This window comes from Ranitomeya imitator, chromosome 6, assembly GCF_032444005.1.
Source record: "Ranitomeya imitator isolate aRanImi1 chromosome 6, aRanImi1.pri, whole genome shotgun sequence".
Taxonomy (NCBI): domain Eukaryota; kingdom Metazoa; phylum Chordata; class Amphibia; order Anura; family Dendrobatidae; genus Ranitomeya; species Ranitomeya imitator.
In genome coordinates this window covers 138,552,612-138,572,247 of record NC_091287.1, presented here as the reverse complement: position 1 = coordinate 138,572,247, position 19,636 = coordinate 138,552,612, and the positions used below count along the sequence as shown (strand labels likewise).

At 48.8% G+C, this 19,636-nt stretch overlaps 1 protein-coding gene across 2 annotated transcripts in view; it reads right to left on the bottom strand.

The window, feature by feature from the left end:
* The window catches only part of CLEC3B (C-type lectin domain family 3 member B), a 55,201-nt gene that overhangs the window by 21,181 nt on the left and 14,384 nt on the right, over positions 1 to 19,636 (bottom strand). The window contains exon 2 of one of the 2 annotated variants that reach the window (XM_069730152.1): positions 2,979 to 3,080. In XM_069730152.1, the coding sequence (XP_069586253.1) occupies positions 2,979 to 3,080 (102 nt within the window). The remainder of the gene's footprint in view (positions 1 to 2,978; positions 3,081 to 19,636) is intronic. The other variant, XM_069730153.1, reaches the window with a different exon arrangement.

Sequence of the window (19,636 nt, the reverse complement as noted above, 5' to 3'; positions counted from 1 at the left end):
GATGATGATGGGGGGTGATGGGGACTGCAAATGATGTGGGGGGACTGCAAATGATGATGTGGGGGTGATGGGGACTGCAAATGATGTGGGGGTGATGGGGACTGCAAATGATGATGTGGGAGATGGGGACTGCAAATGATGTGGGGGTGATGGGAATTGCAAATGATGTGGGGGTGATGGGAATTGCAAATGATGTGGGGGGGATGGGGATAGGTAATGATGTGGGAGTGATAGGGACTGCAGATGATGAAGTGTGTTTGAGGGGGTTCTGCACATGATGAAATGATAGGGGGCTGCAAATGATGAAGTAAGGGGGACTGCAGATGAAGTGACGGGGGGGATAGGGGACTAAATGATGATAGGGGACTAAATGATGAAGTGGGGGTGATGGGGACTGCACATGAAGTGAGTGTGAGGGACGTGGACAGCAATTGAATTGAACTTGGGGGTGGGAAGAGCAAATGATGTATTGAAGGTGGGGAGAGCAAATAATGAATTTTGAGGGTGGGGAAGATCAATTGATAATGAATAGAGGGTGGGAGAGAGAGAAGACGTGGCAATGAATTGAGGCAGAAGGGGCATGTAACTATAATGAATTGGGGTAAGGGTTAGAGCGGGAGGTACATAGTGGGTTCGTTGAGGATAAAGTAACTGGTAATAAATTGGAAGAATACAGGTGCTAATTAATTTATATATTAAATGAGGAAAGTGGCTATATACAGATAGTGGGGGCACAGTGGCGGATTATAATTTATATTTGGAATGGTGGGTTGCATAATAACCAATTATATATTAATGGTGGGTGAACGTCTGTAGTCAGATGTGTAGTGTAGAAGAAAGGGAAAAAATGGGGAATGTGCTCTGGAAGCGGTGCTCTAGATAACTGTGTTATTTTATGCAGATGAGACGAGTCCTGGCAGAAAGAAGTGATAGCGGTCTGCGCTGGATTAAAAAGAAACGCAAAGATGAAGGACTTTAGCTAGAGACGTCACTGGTGAGTATGTTACCTGTACACTGACACCATACACTGTATACTGTATACAGTGCTCCTGTGTATAATGTCACTGGTGATCACTATACTATCTGTACACTATACACTATATACAGAGCTCCTTTGTATAATGTCACTAGTGATTGCTGTATTACATGTACACTGTACCCTATATACAGAGCTCCTGTGTATAATGTCACTAGTGATCACTATATTATCTGTACACTATATACAGAGCTCCTGTGTATAATGTCACTAGTGATCGCTGTATTACATGTACACTATACACTATATACAGAGCTCTTGTGTATAATGTCACTAGTGATCGCTGTATTACATGTACACTGACACTATATGAAGAGCTCCTGTGTATAATGGCATCGGCGACCACTGTATTACCTGTACACACACTGCATACTAAGTACAGATCTCCTGTGTATAATGGCACTTATGGTGATAGTATTTTTTTTTTATTAATGATCAGTATTGTACTATTCAGTCACAATGTGGTGGTAATATGTTGTCCGGCCATGGTGTAGCGGTATTTGTTCCTTGTATGTGCTATTATTCGGTCACTGTGTGGTGGTAATATGTGGTCTGTTCATGTTGTGTTGGTATTTGTTCCTTGTATGTAGTTGGTCACCATGTGATGGTAATATGTGGTCTGGACATGCTGCGGTGGTATTTGTCCCTTGTATGTGATATTGTTCAGTCACTGTGGTGGTAATATGTGGTCTGCACATGGTGTGGCGGTATTTGTTCCTTGTAGATAGTATTATAGGTCACTATGTGGTGATAATATGGTGTCTGGTCATGGTGTTGTGGTATTTGTCCCTTGTATGTGGTATTATTGGTCAATTGAAAAATAAATAAAAATACACCTAAATTGTATTGCATATTTTAACAAATGTTTAATAGATTAGAGTAGAGTAGGGTTCGGCCAAAAGAGTCTACCTTGTTGTCGTCTCAAATTTAAAAAAACCTTTTGGCCAAAACAAAAGCTGCTGGCTATGTGTTTGATCTGGTAATGGGAACTGTTAATGTGTGATTTGTGAGAAGTGGAGTTTTGGCAAGAGACAGCGGTGGGGCTGTTGACAGTTCGAGGGGTGGAGGCGGGGCTGGGGTGGAGCCTGGGCGGAGTCTTAAGGGGCCCTGAAAATTTTGCCAGTATGGGGCCCTGAAATTTCTAGTGGCAGCCCTGCATATAGGCCAAACCTGGTGACAGCTTTAACAAAGAAAATTTTCCATGTGTGCTTAATTTTTCCAGCAAACTTGAAGGGCCTATTTATTGGAAAACCCACAGCAATTAGACCATTTTGAAAACTTCACCCTCAATGTATTAAAAGCTGCTGTCAAAAATTTTGTTAACCTTACATGCTACACAGGAATTAATGAAAAGTGGAATAAAAAAAGTAATTATACTTTTTCACTAAAATATTGTTTTAGGCCTAAATTTATTTCCACTAGTTTCATAAGATGTAGTGGAAGAAAATAAACCACACAAATTATTACCCAATTTGTCCCAAATGCTGCAATAACCCATATGTGGTTGACCACAAGATTCATTCTGATAAACTATACCTTCCAGGTAGCAATGTCAGTACCAAGACTTAGGTTGCCATCACACTAGCAGTATTTGGTCAGTATTTTACATCAGTATTTGTAAGCCAAAACCAGGAGTGGGTGATAAATGCAGAAGTGGTGCACATGTTTCTATTATACTCTTCCTCTGATTGTTCCACTCCTGGTTTTGGCTTACAAATACTGACGTAAAATACTGACCAAATACTGCTAGTGTGACCGCAGCCTAACAACAAAGCCAAGGCTCATGGTCAGCAAAATAGGTTGTATTCTTGACCACTATTTAATGCAATTTGGGTCCTGCACTCTCATTTCTCCCTTAAAGTGCACAATTCTAAATGTAAAAATAGTTGTAGAATAAACTTACTTTGTAAACTGTCCATAGGTTATGTAATGAGTCACTTACTTGTCTGCAGAGCAACTTGTTCCTTCAGATGCTTCACCTCCTGCTCAAGCTCGTGCAATTCTTTCTTTAGTTCGTCATGCATTTTCATGCTGACTCCATCTGCTGAATAGGCAAATACATTTTTTTTTATTTTTCTCATGCCACCTCTAGTTCTTATTGTAGAAATGACTGTCTGCAGCAAGCAGCAGTGTTCCTTCAATGTATACAGTCACTAGTAGGGTGGGACATTTTTTCCTGTTTATTCTGAGTACTGTCAGGGGTTGCTTTCTATGCAACTGACCAGGGCCGGACTGGGACTAAAATTCAATCCTGGCATTTGAAGTTACACAGGCCCACTTGTCACATGGTGACTGTATAATATCTTTGTATACTTGTAGGCAGGGCCGGTTTTAGGCAAAGTGGGGCCCTAGGCAAAGTTTAAAATGGGGTTACAAATGCTAACATATTGCACATCACACAAAAGCATTTCGGTTGTATTTACAAGCGCTGAGTACAGGCCGCTAAATGAGTTTGATCGACAATACTGAAGTTGTTTAACGCATGTTTCCCGGCCTCTTTCCACCAGCTGAGGAATAATGATGGGACAGAACGATCACTAACAGATCCCCATACAGTATCATGTTATCAGCAGCACATATACAGTTTACGCTGGCGATTTGCTGCTGAAAACAATGATTTTTGTTCCAGCAAAAACAATCGGAATATGCGTTTTTGTTTAGTAAAATACACCCCATAGTCCTCCATATATTATAATGTGCACCACAGTCCTCCACATAGTATAATACACTCCCTAAAGTCCGACATATATTAAAATACACTGCTCAGTCCTCCATATAGCATAATACACTCCTCATAGTCCTCCATACAACATAATACACTCCTCATAGTGCTCCATATAGTATAATGCACCGCCATAGTCATCCATGTAGTACAATTCACTTCCCATAGTATAATGCACCCCATAATTCTTCATATAGTATAACATATTCCCCATAGTCCTCGATACAGTATAATGCAGCCCACATATAGCATAATGCAGCCACCACCCTACAGAATATAATGCAGCCACCTCATAGTATAATGCAGCCACCCCAGAGTATAATGCAGCCACCCCATAGAATATAATACAGCCCACCTTCCCATAATATATAATGTAGCCCCATAGAATATAATGCAGCCCCCATAGTATATAACAGCCTCCCCCATAGAATATAATATACCCCACAATAGTATATAACAGCCACATAGCATATAACACAGCCTCCCCCATAGAATATAATATACCCCCCATAGTATATAGCACAACCCGCATAGCAGATAACACAGCCCACGTAGCAGTATACAGCACAGCCCACGTAGCAGTATACAGCACAGCCCACACAGTAGTATACAGCACTGCCCACACAGTAGTATACAGCACAGCCCACATAGTAGTATACAGCACAGCCCACACAGTAGTATACAGCACAACCCACACAGTAGTATACAGCACTGCCCACACAGTAGTATACAGCACAGCCCACACAGTAGTATACAGCAGAGCCCACACAGTAGTATACAGCAGAGCCCACACAGTAGTATATAGCACAGCCTACATAGTAGTATACAGCAGAGCCCACACAGTAGTATATAGCACAGCCCACAAAGTAGTATACAGCACAGCCCACATAGTAGTATACAGCAGAGCACACATAGTAGTATACAGCAGAGCACACATAGTAGTATACAGCAGAGCCCACATAGTAGTATACAGCAGAGCCCACATAGTAGTATACAGCAGAGCCCACATAGTAGTATACAGCACTGCCCACATAGTAGTATAAAGCAGAGCCCACATAGTAGTATACAGCACAGCCCACATAGTAGTATACAGCAGAGCCCACATAGTTGTATAAAGCAGAGCCCACATAGTAGTATACAGCACAGCCCACATAGTAGCATACAGCAGAGCCCACATTGTAGTATACAGTACTGCCCATATAGTAGTATACAGCAGAGCCCACATAGTAGTATACAGCACTGCCCACACAGTAGTATACAGCAGAGCCCACATAGTAGTATACAGCACTGCCCACATAGTAGTATACAGCAGAGTCCACATAGCAGTATACAGCAGAGCCCACATCTCTCCTCCCCCCCAGAATGGCCCCACAGTCCAGTAAAAAAAAAAAACACTCCTCACCTCCCCTCGTGCCCGCGGTGCTTCCTGCTCCTGTCTCGGCGGCTGCTGCTGCACTGCCTGGGACACAGTGAGTTCGCGCGCACCCGCAGTGTCAGAGGCAGAGCGGGGAATGATGGGAGAGGGAGCGTCAGGTGATGCTCTCTCCTCCATCATTGCATTCAACTGTATTGGCGTAGTTGAATGCGGTGGCGGAGCTGGGGGAGGGAAGGGTGAGTCGGCGTGCAGACTCACCCTTGCGATGGCCAGTCCGGCCCTACAACTGACTGGCCAGGCTTTGTTACTGCATGGCATCCCCAGCCAGTGTCGCGTTGGGGTGCTGCAGGCACACAGGTAAACTTTGCTCTAAGAGCCCACTTTATACATACAGTACATGCAAATACCTGTTAGGTGTTATTCCCATTGGAGCAAAGTGTCATCAGTAAAATACAGATGGATCCTGCATATCTAATTTAGCCTCACCAAAACTATGATGTATAATTGTGGTTGTTGGCATTAAGTGCATCTCTGCAACTGCATAATATTATATTACAGGACAGAAAGAGGTTAAACGTTCATGTATATATAGTATTAAGTATTAAAGTTCAAGTATTTAATGGAAATACAGAATCTTCTCCTTATTGATATAGAATAGTGATGACTGATGAGTGAATGTACTCTGATAAGGTGTTATCCAAACATGCTCGTGTGCTAACTGAGTGTCTTCAGTGTCCTTGAAAAATATGTTTGAGTCCCGGCAGCTGCATGTCTTGGGGCTATAAGGCAATCCCGGGATGTGTTATGGCTGTCTAACAGCCACGAGACATGCAGCTGCTGGGACTCGAATATATTTCTCCTTCGCCACATTGGGGGACACAGGAGCATGGGTGTTATGCTGCTGTCACTAGGAGGCTGACACTAAGCTGAGACAAAAAAAAGGTTAGCTCCTCCCCTGCAGTATACACCCTCATGCTGGCTTCCAGAGACCCAGTTCAAGCTTAGTGTCCATAGGAGGCACACTGGATTTAATTATTTCTCTTTTTTCTATCGGACGAAGGGGCAACGGAACCTTTCAAGGCTCCGATCTCCCTGAACCAACAACAGGCGAGCACGGGAGTTCACCTCTCCGTACCCTCTCCTGCGATGTGGGAAGCCACTGCCTGAGCTGATTTTTGGGGGCGACGGGCCTTTTCTAGGGACCGATGTCCCCCACCCCCCTTACAGACGAGCACATGGAGGTCCTCCACGTATTCTCTTCTGCAGCCAGGCCTATTGCCGTACATCTGCCCTGCCCACCAGGTTTTTTCCTCGGCTGATCAGAGGCACTCTACATTGTGGCGTCCGTGCAGCCCCCACTGCATCACCACTGAATATGCGGCTGATGGCAGGTGGTGGACGGTTCCTCTCCACCCCCCTTTCAGGGGATGGTGGATGGAGGCTCCCCAACCCCTGCACCGTCCTTATTGCCCCAGGCACACCTCACCAGGTTCCTTGTGTGCAGCAGCTTCTGCTCCCCTGCGCGTCTCTCTATTGGGGTAAGTGCCTCGGGGGGGGGTGGTCGGCTGTTTGGCGGTCCGGAGGGCTCCCTCTTAGCAGCGGCACTTTTTTTCTCTGGGCCCCATAGCTTCCGGTACTCAGCGGCTGCGCGCCGGGCCGAAGCCGCAAATTTAGTCCCCGGCTTCGGCCTAGCTGCAGGCCGCATCCCGATAGGCTCCGCCCCCTTTCGCATCATCCTGCGGCGCCACCCCCCAGTCCTGGCGCTTCTCGCTGTCTGCGAGAGCTCTCCCCCTGATCTCGGTGGCCATCTTGGATTCTTCACTGCATGCCGCAGCTCCAGCTCTCCCAGCCACAGCTTCCCCCACGTGCAGCGCTGTGCACGCCGGCCGTCGCCTACTCCACCTGCCGTCTCCCTCTTCCTCTGCGGGACACAGGACCACGGGTAAGGAAACCACGTCAGCTTCTCCCCTGCAGCGCCGCCCTCGCTTCCTTAGTTTATAGACCCTGAGGTCTACCTTGTCCCAGTCAAAGACTAAAAAATCCTCTAAGGTGCATACGACCTTTTTTTCTGCGTGTACCACCTGCCAGGCTCCACTTCCTCGGCCTCAAAGTTCCCCCTCTGCTCAGCCTGCGATGCCCCAGGAGCCCTCCACTGCCACCGACCCCGGCGTATCTAGTCCCCCCCGCGTGGGTCGCTTCACTTTCGCAGTCCGTGGATTTTTTAGCCAATGCCATCAAATCCATTCAGAACCCGCCTGGGGAGCAGGGCAATCCTTTGCACGTGTTAAGAGATCCCTCCGTAACAGGGGAATCGTCGGCCAGCAGGGGCCGCTCTCTCTGGAAAGAGGCACGGTCATCCAGAAAACGGATCCGCACTACCTCTCCTGAGCGCTCACCACGCCAGTCAGTTTCTGGCAGCTCCACCTCTCGCTCACCCTCTTTGGGGGCTCGTAGCGTTCACGACTCTGAATATGAGTCTGATGTATCCTTAGCAAAAAGGAAAAAAAAAAAAAAAAGAGCATGAACCGCACATCCCAAAATCATACGTTGATCTAAAGCCGCTAGGCAAAAATTAATATAACTGAATATGAGGTTTTCAGTTTAACATTCTGATCAGACTGTATGAAGCCCACTGCCACTTCACGGCAAACCTCGTAGTGGGTCCTATCGCCCTAACGGAGCGGAGCCGTGCGGCGCCCACCGCCACAGCGGCCATGCACCAGCAGGGCGGACGGCCTGTTGCCCCACAGCACCCATGCTGCGAGACTGAGCCCCCATGACTCCAGACCGCGCCGCCCCACCAGCACAAAGCCACAGCAACAATGGCCGCCACACAGCACCAACACCAAAATGAAGGGAGCACTTAAACTCACCTTCCTCCAGCTCTTCAGTGAGAGCCAAAATGGGCTAGACCCCTAACTTTGCAGTCTCCTGCTAATTAAAATCACCTGTGCCAAATGGGAGGAGTGCTGGTCCAAGAAGAAGACTAGAACATGCTTTGCAAAAAGGAAAAAAAAAAAAAAAAAAAAAAAAAAAAAGAAAAAAAAAAAAAAAGAGCATGAACCGCACATCCCAAAATCATACGTTGATCTAAAGCCGCTAGGCAAAAATTAATATAACTGAATATGAGGTTTTCAGTTTAACATTCTGATCAGACTGTATGAAGCCCACTGCCACTTCACGGCAAACCTCGTAGTGGGTCCTATCGCCCTAACGGAGCGGAGCCGTGCGGCGCCCACCGCCACAGCGGCCATGCACCAGCAGGGCGGACGGCCTGTTGCCCCACAGCACCCATGCTGCGAGACTGAGCCCCCATGACTCCAGACCGCGCCGCCCCACCAGCACAAAGCCACAGCAACAATGGCCGCCACACAGCACCAACACCAAAATGAAGGGAGCACTTAAACTCACCTTCCTCCAGCTCTTCAGTGAGAGCCAAAATGGGCTAGACCCCTAACTTTGCAGTCTCCTGCTAATTAAAATCACCTGTGCCAAATGGGAGGAGTGCTGGTCCAAGAAGAAGACTAGAACATGCTTTGCAAAAAGGAAAAAAAAAAAAAAAAAAAAAGAGCATGAACCGCACATCCCAAAATCATACATTGATCTAAAGCCGCTAGGCAAAAATTAATATAACTGAATATGAGGTTTTCAGTTTAACATTCTGATCAGACTGTATGAAGCCCACTGCCACTTCACGGCAAACCTCGTAGTGGGTCCTATCGCCCTAACGGAGCGGAGCCGTGCGGCGCCCACCGCCACAGCGGCCATGCACCAGCAGGGTGGACGGCCTGTTGCCCCACAGCACCCATGCTGCGAGACTGAGCCCCCATGACTCCAGACCGCGCCGCCCCACCAGCACAAAGCCACAGCAACAATGGCCGCCACACAGCACCAACACCAAAATGAAGGGAGCACTTAAACTCACCTTCCTCCAGCTCTTCAGTGAGAGCCAAAATGGGCTAGACTGATGTATCCTTAGACCCGGATGCTCCGGAGTTTAGATCTACTGTCGACTCCCTCATTGAGGCAGTCAATCATGCACTTAAAGTGGATGACGACCCCAATTCTGCTCCGGACCACTCAATCTCCTTTACTAGAACCAAGCGTTCTCATAAGACTTTCACCTCTCACCCATATTTCCTGGATATAGTCAGGCGATACAGGGAGTGTCCAGATAAGCGTTTCACGGGCAAAAAGGCTCTGGAATCGAAGTATCCTTTTTCAGCAGATCTCGTGAAAGACTGGACGGAATCCCCACTAGTAGATCCTTCGGTTTCGCGCCTTGCTTCCAAAACGCTCTTATCCGTTCCGGATGGCGCTTCGATTAGGAATCCCACTGAACGCCAGCTAGATTCCCTAGCTCGCTCAGTGTACGAAGCCTCAGGTTCTTCCCTATTTCCCTCCTTCGCCGCGGCTTGGGTGGCCAAGGCAATGGTTTCCTGGGCAGATGCTCTAGCGAAATCCGTTCAAGAACAGGATCTCCCGTCTGAGGTGGCGGACCTTGCTAAAAAGATTGCCATGGCGGGTGATTACGTGATGTACGCATCTCTCGATGCAGCGAATTGCGCAGCAACGGCAGCTTCAAACACCATCACTATCAGAAGAGCAATTTGGCTCAGAGAGTGGCGCGCAGATTCCTCCTCTAAAAAATCTCTGATTTCTCTCCCTTTTCAGAGCGGGCGTCTTTTTGGAGAAAAGCTAGACCAGCTTATTTCCGACGCTACAGGGGGAAAGAGCAAGTTCCTTCTCCATCAGAGGCCCAAAGCGGCCTTCCAGCGCCAGCCATATTTTCGTTTTCGGCCCTTTCGTAGCAGTCCAGCCTGGTCCAATCCTGCCGCCTCTTCCAGATCGGACCGATCCGCTCACTCAGACAGAGACGTTCATCCCTCTTTCAGGCCGAATCAGTCCTGGCGAGAAAAGCCTAGGTAATTCAGAACCAGAGGCTCCAGGCCTGCCAGATTCCCTTCACAATGACTCGGGAATGGCTCCAGTCGATACCACCAAAGTAGGCGGACGTCTACTTCTTTTTCAGCAAGCCTGGCTCTCCGTCATTCCCGACGAATGGGTCAGGGATCTGGTGTTGTCTGGCTACAAAATAGAGTTCTCTGCTTCCTCTCCAACTCGGTTTTTTCCCTCTCGTCTCCCCAGTTCGGGAGCTCAGTCTCGCGCCCTTCTTTGCGCCATTCACTCCCTCCGCCAGAGCGGGGTCATTGTTCCGGTTCCGGAACACGAGAGGTTCAGAGGTTTCTACTCAAACCTCTTCGTCGTGCCAAAAAAGGACGGGAAAGTGCGCCCCATTTTGGATCTGAAGCTCCTGAACAAGTGCGTAAAGGAACGGCACTTCAGGATGGAATCGCTCCGGTCGGTCATCTCCTCGATGGAGAGAGGGGAATACCTGGCATCGATAGACATCAAGGATGCCTATCTTCACATTCCAATATTCTCGCCACATCAAAGGTTCATCCGCTTTGCCATCCTAGAGGACCATTTCCAATTCACGGCCTTACCCTTTGGTCTTGCCACGGCACCCAGGGTATTCACAAAGGTCATGGCGGCCGTCATGGCCATTCTTCATTCGCGAGGAGTGGTCGTGTTGCCTTACTTAGACGACTTCCTCATAAAGGGTCCGTCTTATCAGGCCTGCGAGGCAAGCGTCCACATTACCTTGGATTCTCTTTCGCGCCTGGGCTGGTTGATCAACTTGGACAAGTCCTCCCCCGTTCCTGCCCGACGGATCTCCTTTCTGGGAATGATCCTGGACACTTCAAGGGGACTGGTCTTGCTTCCTCGGTCCAAGGCCCAAGAGCTTCAGCAAGGAGCCCGGACGCTCTGCCATCCTCGCCCGCGACCCATTCGGTTCGCCATGAAGATCCTGGGCAAAATGGTAGCAGCAATCGAAGCGGTTCCTTTCACTCAACTCCATCTCCGCCCCTTGCAACAGGCTCTGCTGGACAACTGGGACAGGAGTCCCTTATCCCTCGATCGTCCTTGCCCTTTGTCTCCGCGGATCAGACAATCTCTTGTATGGTGGACCCTGGGTCCATCTCTCCTCCAGGGGAAGTCCTTTCTCCCGATCTGCTGGTTAGTGGTAACTACCGACGCCAGTCTCCTCGGCTGGGGTGCGGTGCTTCTTCACCACTCTGCCCAGGGTCGTTGGACAGTTCGAGAGTCGAGGCTCCCTATAAACATCCTGGAGATTCGTGCGATCAGACTTGCCCTGAGACGCTTTCACCCCCTGCTCGCGGGTCACCCAATCCGAGTCCAATTGGACAACATCACAGCGGTGGCATACATAAACCACCAAGGGGGTACCCGCAGCAGGGCGGCGATGCAGGAAGTCTCCCACATTCTTCATTGGGACAAAGCCAACCACTCCACTATTTCCGCGGTGCACATTCCGGGCGTCGAAAACTGGGTGGCAGACTTTCTGAGCCGTCAGGGCCTTGCCTCGGGGGAGTGGGAACTCCATCCAGAGGTTTTTCGGCAGATCTGCCTTCGCTGGGGGACCCGGACGTGGATCTGATGGCGTCCAGATTGAATGCCAAGGTTCACAACTTCATTGCACGTTCTTGGGATCCCCAGCGCTATCGGAGTGGACGCTCTGATATCCCCGTGGCATCAGTTCCAACTCCCATACGTGTTTCCTCCACTTCCCTTACTGCCAAAAGTGATCCGGAAGATCAAGACGGAGGGGGTTCCTGTCATTCTGGTCGCTCCAGATTGGCCACGTCGCACTTGGTACGCGGAGCTCGTTCAGCTCATAGCTGACGTCCCCTGGAGGTTACCAGACCGCCCAGACCTGCTTCGCCAAGAGCCGATCTGCCACCAGAGATCAGGGGCCCTACGTTTAACGGCGTGGCTGTTGAAACCTGGATTCTGACTCGAGCTGGTTTCTCTCAGCAGGTCATTCCCACCATGATAAGCGCTCGCAAGGCGTCTTCCGCTTCCATCTACCACCGCACCTGGAAAACCTTCTTCTCGTGGTGCAGGCTCCGAAGTCGCCCTCCGCTCGTTTTCTCTGTCCCTTGCATCTTGGATTTCCTTCAGTCCGGTTTGGATTTCGCCTTGGCACTGAGTTCCCTCAAAGGTCAGATCTCAGCGTTATCCGTGTTGTTCCAACGCAGGATCGCTGCCAACCTTCAAGTCAAGACTTTCATTCCCCCCTACAGAATGCCGTTGGAGACCTGGGATCTCAACTTGGTCCTGGGGGTTCTTCAGGAACCTCCGATTGAACCCCTTCAGGACGTTCCGCTTTCTGTCTTCTCCTGGAAGGTTGCCTTCCTTGTAGCCGTGACGTCTATCAGACGGGTCTCAGAATTGGCCGCTTTATCCTGCCGGGCTCCTTTTCTTGTCTTCCCTCAGGATAAGGTAGTCCTACGCCCTTCACTGGCCTTTCTCCCTAGGGTGGTCTCATCTTTTCACCTTAACGAGGACATCATTCTTCCCTCTTTTTGCCCGCAGCCAAAACACAGGGTTGAAAAAGCCCTTCATTCCCTGGACGTGGTACGGGCTCTTAGGAGGTACATTTCCAGAACGGCTCATTTCAGAAAATCGGACGCCCTTTTCATGCTCCCGGAGGGTCACAGAAAGGGTTTGGCTGCGTCTAAAGCCACGATAGCCAGATGGATTCGATCTGCTATCCAGGAATCCTATCGGGTCAGGGGCAGTCCTATCCCGGCGGGGATTAGAGCACACTCCACTCGGTCGATGGGTGCTTCCTGGGCCATCCGGCACCAGGCAACAGCTTTGCAGGTTTGCAAGGCCGCAACGTGGTCCAGCCTGCATACTTTCACAAAGCACTACAATGTCCACATTCACTCCTCCGCGGACGCGGCCCTTGGCAGACGTATTCTGCAAGCGGCCGTAGTGCATTTGTAGTCAGATGGTACACGGAGTTATTTGGTTGTATTGTTTCCCTCCCAGGGACTTCTTTGGGACGTCCCATGGTCCTGTGTCCCCCAATGTGGCAAAGGAGAAAGCATTAAGCTACTTACTGGTAGCGGCATTTCTCGGAGGCCCATGACAGCACGACGAGAGAGGGGATCCGCCCATTAGGAACAGGAAACCTACAGATACAAAAAGGGCGGTACCTCTCCCTTGCCTCAGTTGTATTTCAGAGTCTTGAGAGGACTACCGCGGTTAGTGGCACACAAAAAATATACACTATATACAGATTATATACAAAATTTCAGCCATATATTTGGAACTGGGTATCATATGTGAGATATATACATCTATAGGAAGTGCAACCCCCACGTGAATATGGAGGGAACTAAGGGTGCTGTCATGGGCCTCCGAGAAATGCCGCTACCAGTAAGTAGCTTAATGCTTTACTCGGACTCCCATGACAGCACGACGAGAGAATTACAGAGATGTAAGGTACCTTAGGGAGGGAGTATGGCTTGTAGCACCCTTAACCCGAATGTGAGATCAGAGGAAGCCCCCAAATCCAACCTATAGTGTTTAAAGAAGGTGGACGGGGATGACCATGTGGCCGCCTTACATATCTGGTCGATTGATACTCCAGATTTTTCCGCCCAGGATGTAGCCATGGCCCTGGTGGAATGCGCCCTCAGATTCTGCAGAGCCGGACCCCCACCTGCAGTATAAGCCAAAGAGATAGCCTCCCTAATCCACTTTGCTAGCGTGTACTTTGATACCCTGAGTCCCTTTCTAGGATTTTGGAAAGATAAAAATAACGCATCATCTTTCTTCCATGTGTCAGTAACAGAGATGTATTCTAGCAGGCATCTCCTAACGTCTAATGTATGGAGTAGTTCTTCCTTAGGGTTAGCAGGATTGGGGAGGAAGGATGGTAAAATTATCTTTTGTGACCTGTGAAACCGTGATGATACTTTTGGTAAACAGGCTGGGTCCGGTCTGAGGATTACTCTGTCTGGTAGAAACTCTGTATAAGGGGAAACCCTGGAGAGAGCTTGTATGTCTCCTACTCTACAGGCAGATGTAATTGCTACCAGAAATGCTGTCTTAAGGGATAAGGCCTTAATTGAAGCTGATTGTAAAGGTTCAAACGGCTCTTTAGTCAATGCTGATAGGACTAGGTTGAGATCCCAAGGCATAGATCTATCTTTATGTATGGGTCTAGACCTACTAGATGCTTTAATGAACCTTGAGATCCAGTAATTATTGGCGATGTTACAGGAGAATAGAGCCCCTAGGGCCGAGACCTGTACCTTTAGAGTACTAGTGGATAGACCTAACTCTAAGCCTTTTTGCAGGAATTCTAAGATTTGTTTTATAGGTATTCCTTCTTCTAAATTGAAATCAGAAGAGGCCAGAAACTTTCGCCAGGTCCTAGCGTAGATTGTTGTGGTTATTTGCTTCCTACTTTTCATAAGGGTTTCAATTAAACTCGGGGAGAACCCTTTGTTTTTCAGTAATGCCCTTTCAAAATCCATGCCGTTAAATGAAGGTTCTTTACTTGCGGATGACTGATCGGACCCTGGTAGAGCAAATCCGGAATCTCCGGAAGCACCCAGGGATCCTCCACTGACATGATCCTGAGCCAAGTGAACCAGGCCCTTCTGGGCCAGAATGGGGCAATCAATATAACTCTGGCTCTATCTTCTCTTATCTTCCTGACTACTAAGGGTAACAGGCCTAGTGGAGGAAATGCATAAGCCAGCTGAAAATCCCAATTGATCAGAAAAGCGTCTACCGCCAGAGGATTCTCCCTGGGATTTAGGGAACAGAATTTTATTGTCTTCCGGTTGTCCCTGGTAGCAAATAAATCTACTTCTGGATGTCCCCATTTGTGGACAATCTGATCGAACACGCAATTGTTTAGGGACCACTCCCCTTGCCTCAAGGTGTTGCGTCTTAGAAAGTCCGCTTTGACGTTTTCTTTTCCTCTTATGTGTAGAGCGGTTAGGGATAAGAAGTGATTTTCCGCTGTCTGGAACAGACGATCCGCCACTCTCATCAGTGACTCGGAATGAGTTCCACCCTGATGATTTATGTATGCGACCGCCACCTGGTTGTCCGATAGGATCTTGACATGATGACCCTGCAGATATATGAGGAATTTTTTCACTGAAAGCTCTACTGCCATTAACTCTTTCTGGTTGGAGGAGGCTGATGTTAGGGGAGGGGGCCATAGACCCTGAACCATCATGTCATCCATGTGTGCTCCCCAACCCGAAGGGCTAGCATCTGTTGTTACAACACGTGTTACCTGTGACACCCAGGGAACTCCCGCCGATAAGTTTTCACTGTCTAGCCACCACCTAAGATGTGAGTGCTTTTGGACCTAAGGTAATCTGACTCTGCAGGGACCCCTGTAAGATTCTATCATTAACCAGCACCTCGGATTGTAACGGTCTGGTGTGGAATTGGGCCCAACGGACAGCGGGAATGCAAGAGGTTAAGGAACCCAATAGTGACATAGCCTGTCTAAGGGTCATGGATGGTTTATCAATTGCCTTAGACACCTGTTGCTGGATATGTAATAATTTGTCGGGTGGAAGACAACACTGTTGGGATTCTGAGTTTAATAACAGTCCTAAGAATCTTTGTATTTTTTGAGGCTGTAAACGAGATTTCTCATAATTTATGATCCACCCCAGACGCTCAAGTTTGGATGTGGCTGTTTCTAGCTGGGACAGGCAATGGTCTGCTGAGCTCCCTACTATAAGAAAATCATCCAAGTAGGGAATGATCAGGATGTTGGACTCTCGTAAGTGCGCCATGACCTCGGCCACTAGTTTTGTAAACACCCTAGGAGCCGCTGATAAGCCAAAGGGGAGAGCTCTGAACTGGAAATGGCGAATGCGACCCCCCACTGACATAGCTACTCTCAGGAACCTCTGGAAATCTTCATGTATCGGAACATGATAGTATGCGTCTTTAAGATCTACAACTACCATGAAACAGTGATTAAACAACATTTTTATTGCCGAATTAATTGTTTCCATTTTGAAGGATTCATTAACCAGGAACTCATTAAGACATTTTAGATTTATGATCGTTCTAAAAGATCCATCTGGCTTTTTGATCAGAAAAAGAGGAGAATAAAATCCCCTTCCTCTTTCTGATTCTGGGATTTCCATCAATACGTTTTTAGAGCATAAGTTCATGACCTCTGCTTCTAGAGCTGCTTGCTCAAGGGGGGAGGAACGTAAAGGGGTTCATTTGAATTTTTCTCGAGGCCAGTGATTGAAGTCCAGCCTTAGACCTTTAGTAATAATGCCTCTGACCCATTTACTGTTCGTAATGTCAAGCCACGCTGAGGAGAATGCTGACAGTCTACCCCCCACAGGGATCGCTAGTCATTGGTCCGGTTTTTTCTGATCCTTTGAGGAACGGCGAAACATGTAGCCCGTACCTCTACCGCGTCTGTCTTCCCATCTGAAACTTTCTCTAGTGGGAGAGGACCCGCGTTTCTTCCCGTGACCAAACCTGCTTCGATTAAAGGGACAGCGGTAGGATGCCGAGTACAGACTGGGAAACTTCTTTTTGTCATCGCCTGCCTTTTCCAGCAATTCATCCAGTGTTGGACCAAAGAGATATTGTCCCTCGCACGGAATGGTGCAGAGTTTAGTTCTGGACTGAATGTCACCTGAGCAGCACTTTAACCATAGGGCTCTGCGAGCCGCGTTAGATAGTCCTGCCGCTCTAGCCGCCATTCTGACAGAGTCCACAGATGCGTCCAATAGGAACGCCGCAGCATTCTGAATTGTCGGTAGCGCTTTCAGAATAGAATCTCTGGATGCGCCGTCCTTAAGCTGAGACTCTAATTGATCTAGCCAGACCATTAATGACCTGGCTGTGCATGTTGCGGCCACAGCTGGTCTGAGGGATCCTGCCGCCATCTCCCAGGTACCTTTTAGGAAGATATCCGCCTTCCTGTCTAGAGGATCTTTGAGGGACCCCATATCCTCCAAGGGTAATGAGGCTTTCTTTGACGCTTTTGCTACTGCCGCGTCAAACTTAGGGGCTTTATCCCACGTATCCACAACCGGATCATCAAAGGGATATCTGCGTTTTAAAGCTGGCGGTAAGGCCCCCTTTTTTTCCGTTTTTTTCCATTCTCGGAGGATCAATTCTTGGATCTTCTCATTTACCGGAAAAGATCTATGTTTTTTACGATCTAATCCACTAAACATCAACTCCTGTTTTGAGGGCTGTGATTTGGGTTCCTCTATACCAATCGTGCCTCTAACTGATTTGACCACCCTGTCAATCTTATCCAAGGGTAGACAAAATCGTCCAGACTCCTCATCTGATGAAGAGGAGAAAGGACTAGAGAGATAGGTACTTTCTTCTCTTTCCTCTTCTGACGAATTAGAGTCCAGAGGGGTCCTATGCTTCGAGCCTTCCGCTTGGGATAGGGATCGTAATGACTCCCTTACTTCTAGCCGGATCATTTCCTTTAAGTTTGCCATACTCACGGACTCTTCTGCTACCTAGGGGAGGACAATATAGGTGATAACCACTATCTGACCTAAAGTCACTTCCACCCAACCACTCCTGTAGACCTCACCGTCTGTTGTATACAGGGGGCAGATAACTTTTTCGAACAAGAGTCAAGTAAGGGGACTCCACAGAGGGCACACTCCTTATGTTTTGACTTGTCCGTACTCTTCTTCCCCTGGACAGATAAAGTATAAGGGGCCCGCGTCACAGAGTGAACTTTCACGTAGATCACTTACCCGTGCGCCAAAGTCAAGTACCGGAATCCGAGGGGGTTCTTTCCTAGTCGAAGCTCTGGATTCCTGTTCGGATGAGCTTTTATGACTGGGCTGGTCGCCTCTATCTTTCTTGGGCTTCTGACGCACCTCGTCTGACAGCTGCTGCTGCTGCTGCTCACCACCACTCTCCATGACGAATTGTGACCAAAAGCAGGGTTCTGACATTGTAACCCGCTTAAATCCCCCTTGGATCCGGTCAGCAGATGGGCCAGCGCTATCCCTATTGGCTCCGGACACAGCAGGGAGGGCAGGAGGGCTGGCGGACGAACCGGCATCCAGATGCGATGGGCGCCGCCATCTTGGACCGACCGCGCATGCGCAGACGTCCGGCGACCCGGAAGCGGCTACCAAACTCCGCCCCCCCACGTCACCGCACCCGGAAATGCTCAAGCACACGCTAAGAGCGGTGCAGGACGCCGGGGATGGATCGGCAGCGCTCCGGAGCTCACCCACACATCTGAGCCCGGCACCCGAAGCCACGCCGCACCGCTGCGCCACCAATGGGAAATACTTACCTGCGCCGACGATGATGGATGCAGGAAATCCTCCGGACTCCGCTCCCTGCTGCGAACGCCACCGACGTGCAATCCAGCAAGGACCACCGTGGCGTCTCCAGGGATCTCCGCACCGGCCGAGGTAGGAGACCCCCCCCCGCTACCGTAATCGGCCGGCCGGCCTGGGCTACTTCTGTAGGCACCCATCCCCTCAGGAGCAGGAAACCAACTGAGGCAAGGGAGAGGTACCACCCTTTTTGTATCTGTAGGTTTCCTGTTCCTAATGGGCAGATCCCCTCTCTCGTCGTGCTGTCATGGGAGTCCGAGTAAATAGGGATTTTTGTGTGTACTCACCGTAAAATCCTTTTCTCCGAACCACTCATTGGGGGACACAGCATCCACCCTGTTAGCCTGTTCGGCTCGTTACCTTTTTCGGTTTTTGACTGTTTTTGACATGTTATACTCTAATGTTACATGATATTTTGTTGTTATTCTCCTACTGCTTTTGCACTGAACTGGGTCTCTGGAAGCCAGCATGAGGGTGTATACTGCAGGGGAGGAGCTAACCTTTTTTGTCTCAGCTTAGTGTCAGCCTCCTAGTGACAGCAGTATAACACCCATGGTCCTGTGTCCCCCAATGAGTGGCTCGGAGAAAAGGATTTTACAGTGAGTACACACAAAAATCCCTATTTTTCGAGCACGCCAAAGACACTCAGCAAACTAGCATGCTTGGATAACACCTTATCCATGGTGCTTCCTCCCCTAAGATGGCGCTGCCTGCGCTGTAGGAGCTATCGGATCGCCAATAGCTGCTACTGCGCAGGCTGCACCATCTTGGAGGAGGAAATTATTATTTTTTCCCTACCAAGATGGCGCCGCCTGTGCAGTGGTAGCTATCAGATCGCCGATAGCTGCCACTGCGCAGGCGCCAGCAGTGCCATCTTGGAGGAGGACATTTTTTTTCTCTCTAGCAAAATGGTGCCGCCGGCGCCTGTTTAGTAGCAGCTATCGGATCGCCGATAGCTGCTACTGAGCCAGGGCGGCCAGCTCCATTTTTACACTGATTTTTTTTTTTATGAATTAATGTAAACCATAAAAAAATAATTAACTGCACATTACACATGGGATCAGGATGCAGTGTATACAGTTGTGCTCAAAAGTTTACATACCCAGGCAGAATTTTTGCTTTTTTGGCCTTTTTTTCAGAGAATATGAATGATAACACCAAAACTTTTTCTCCACTCATGGTTAGTGGCTGGGTGAAGCCATTTATTGTCAAACTACTGTGTTTTCTCTTTT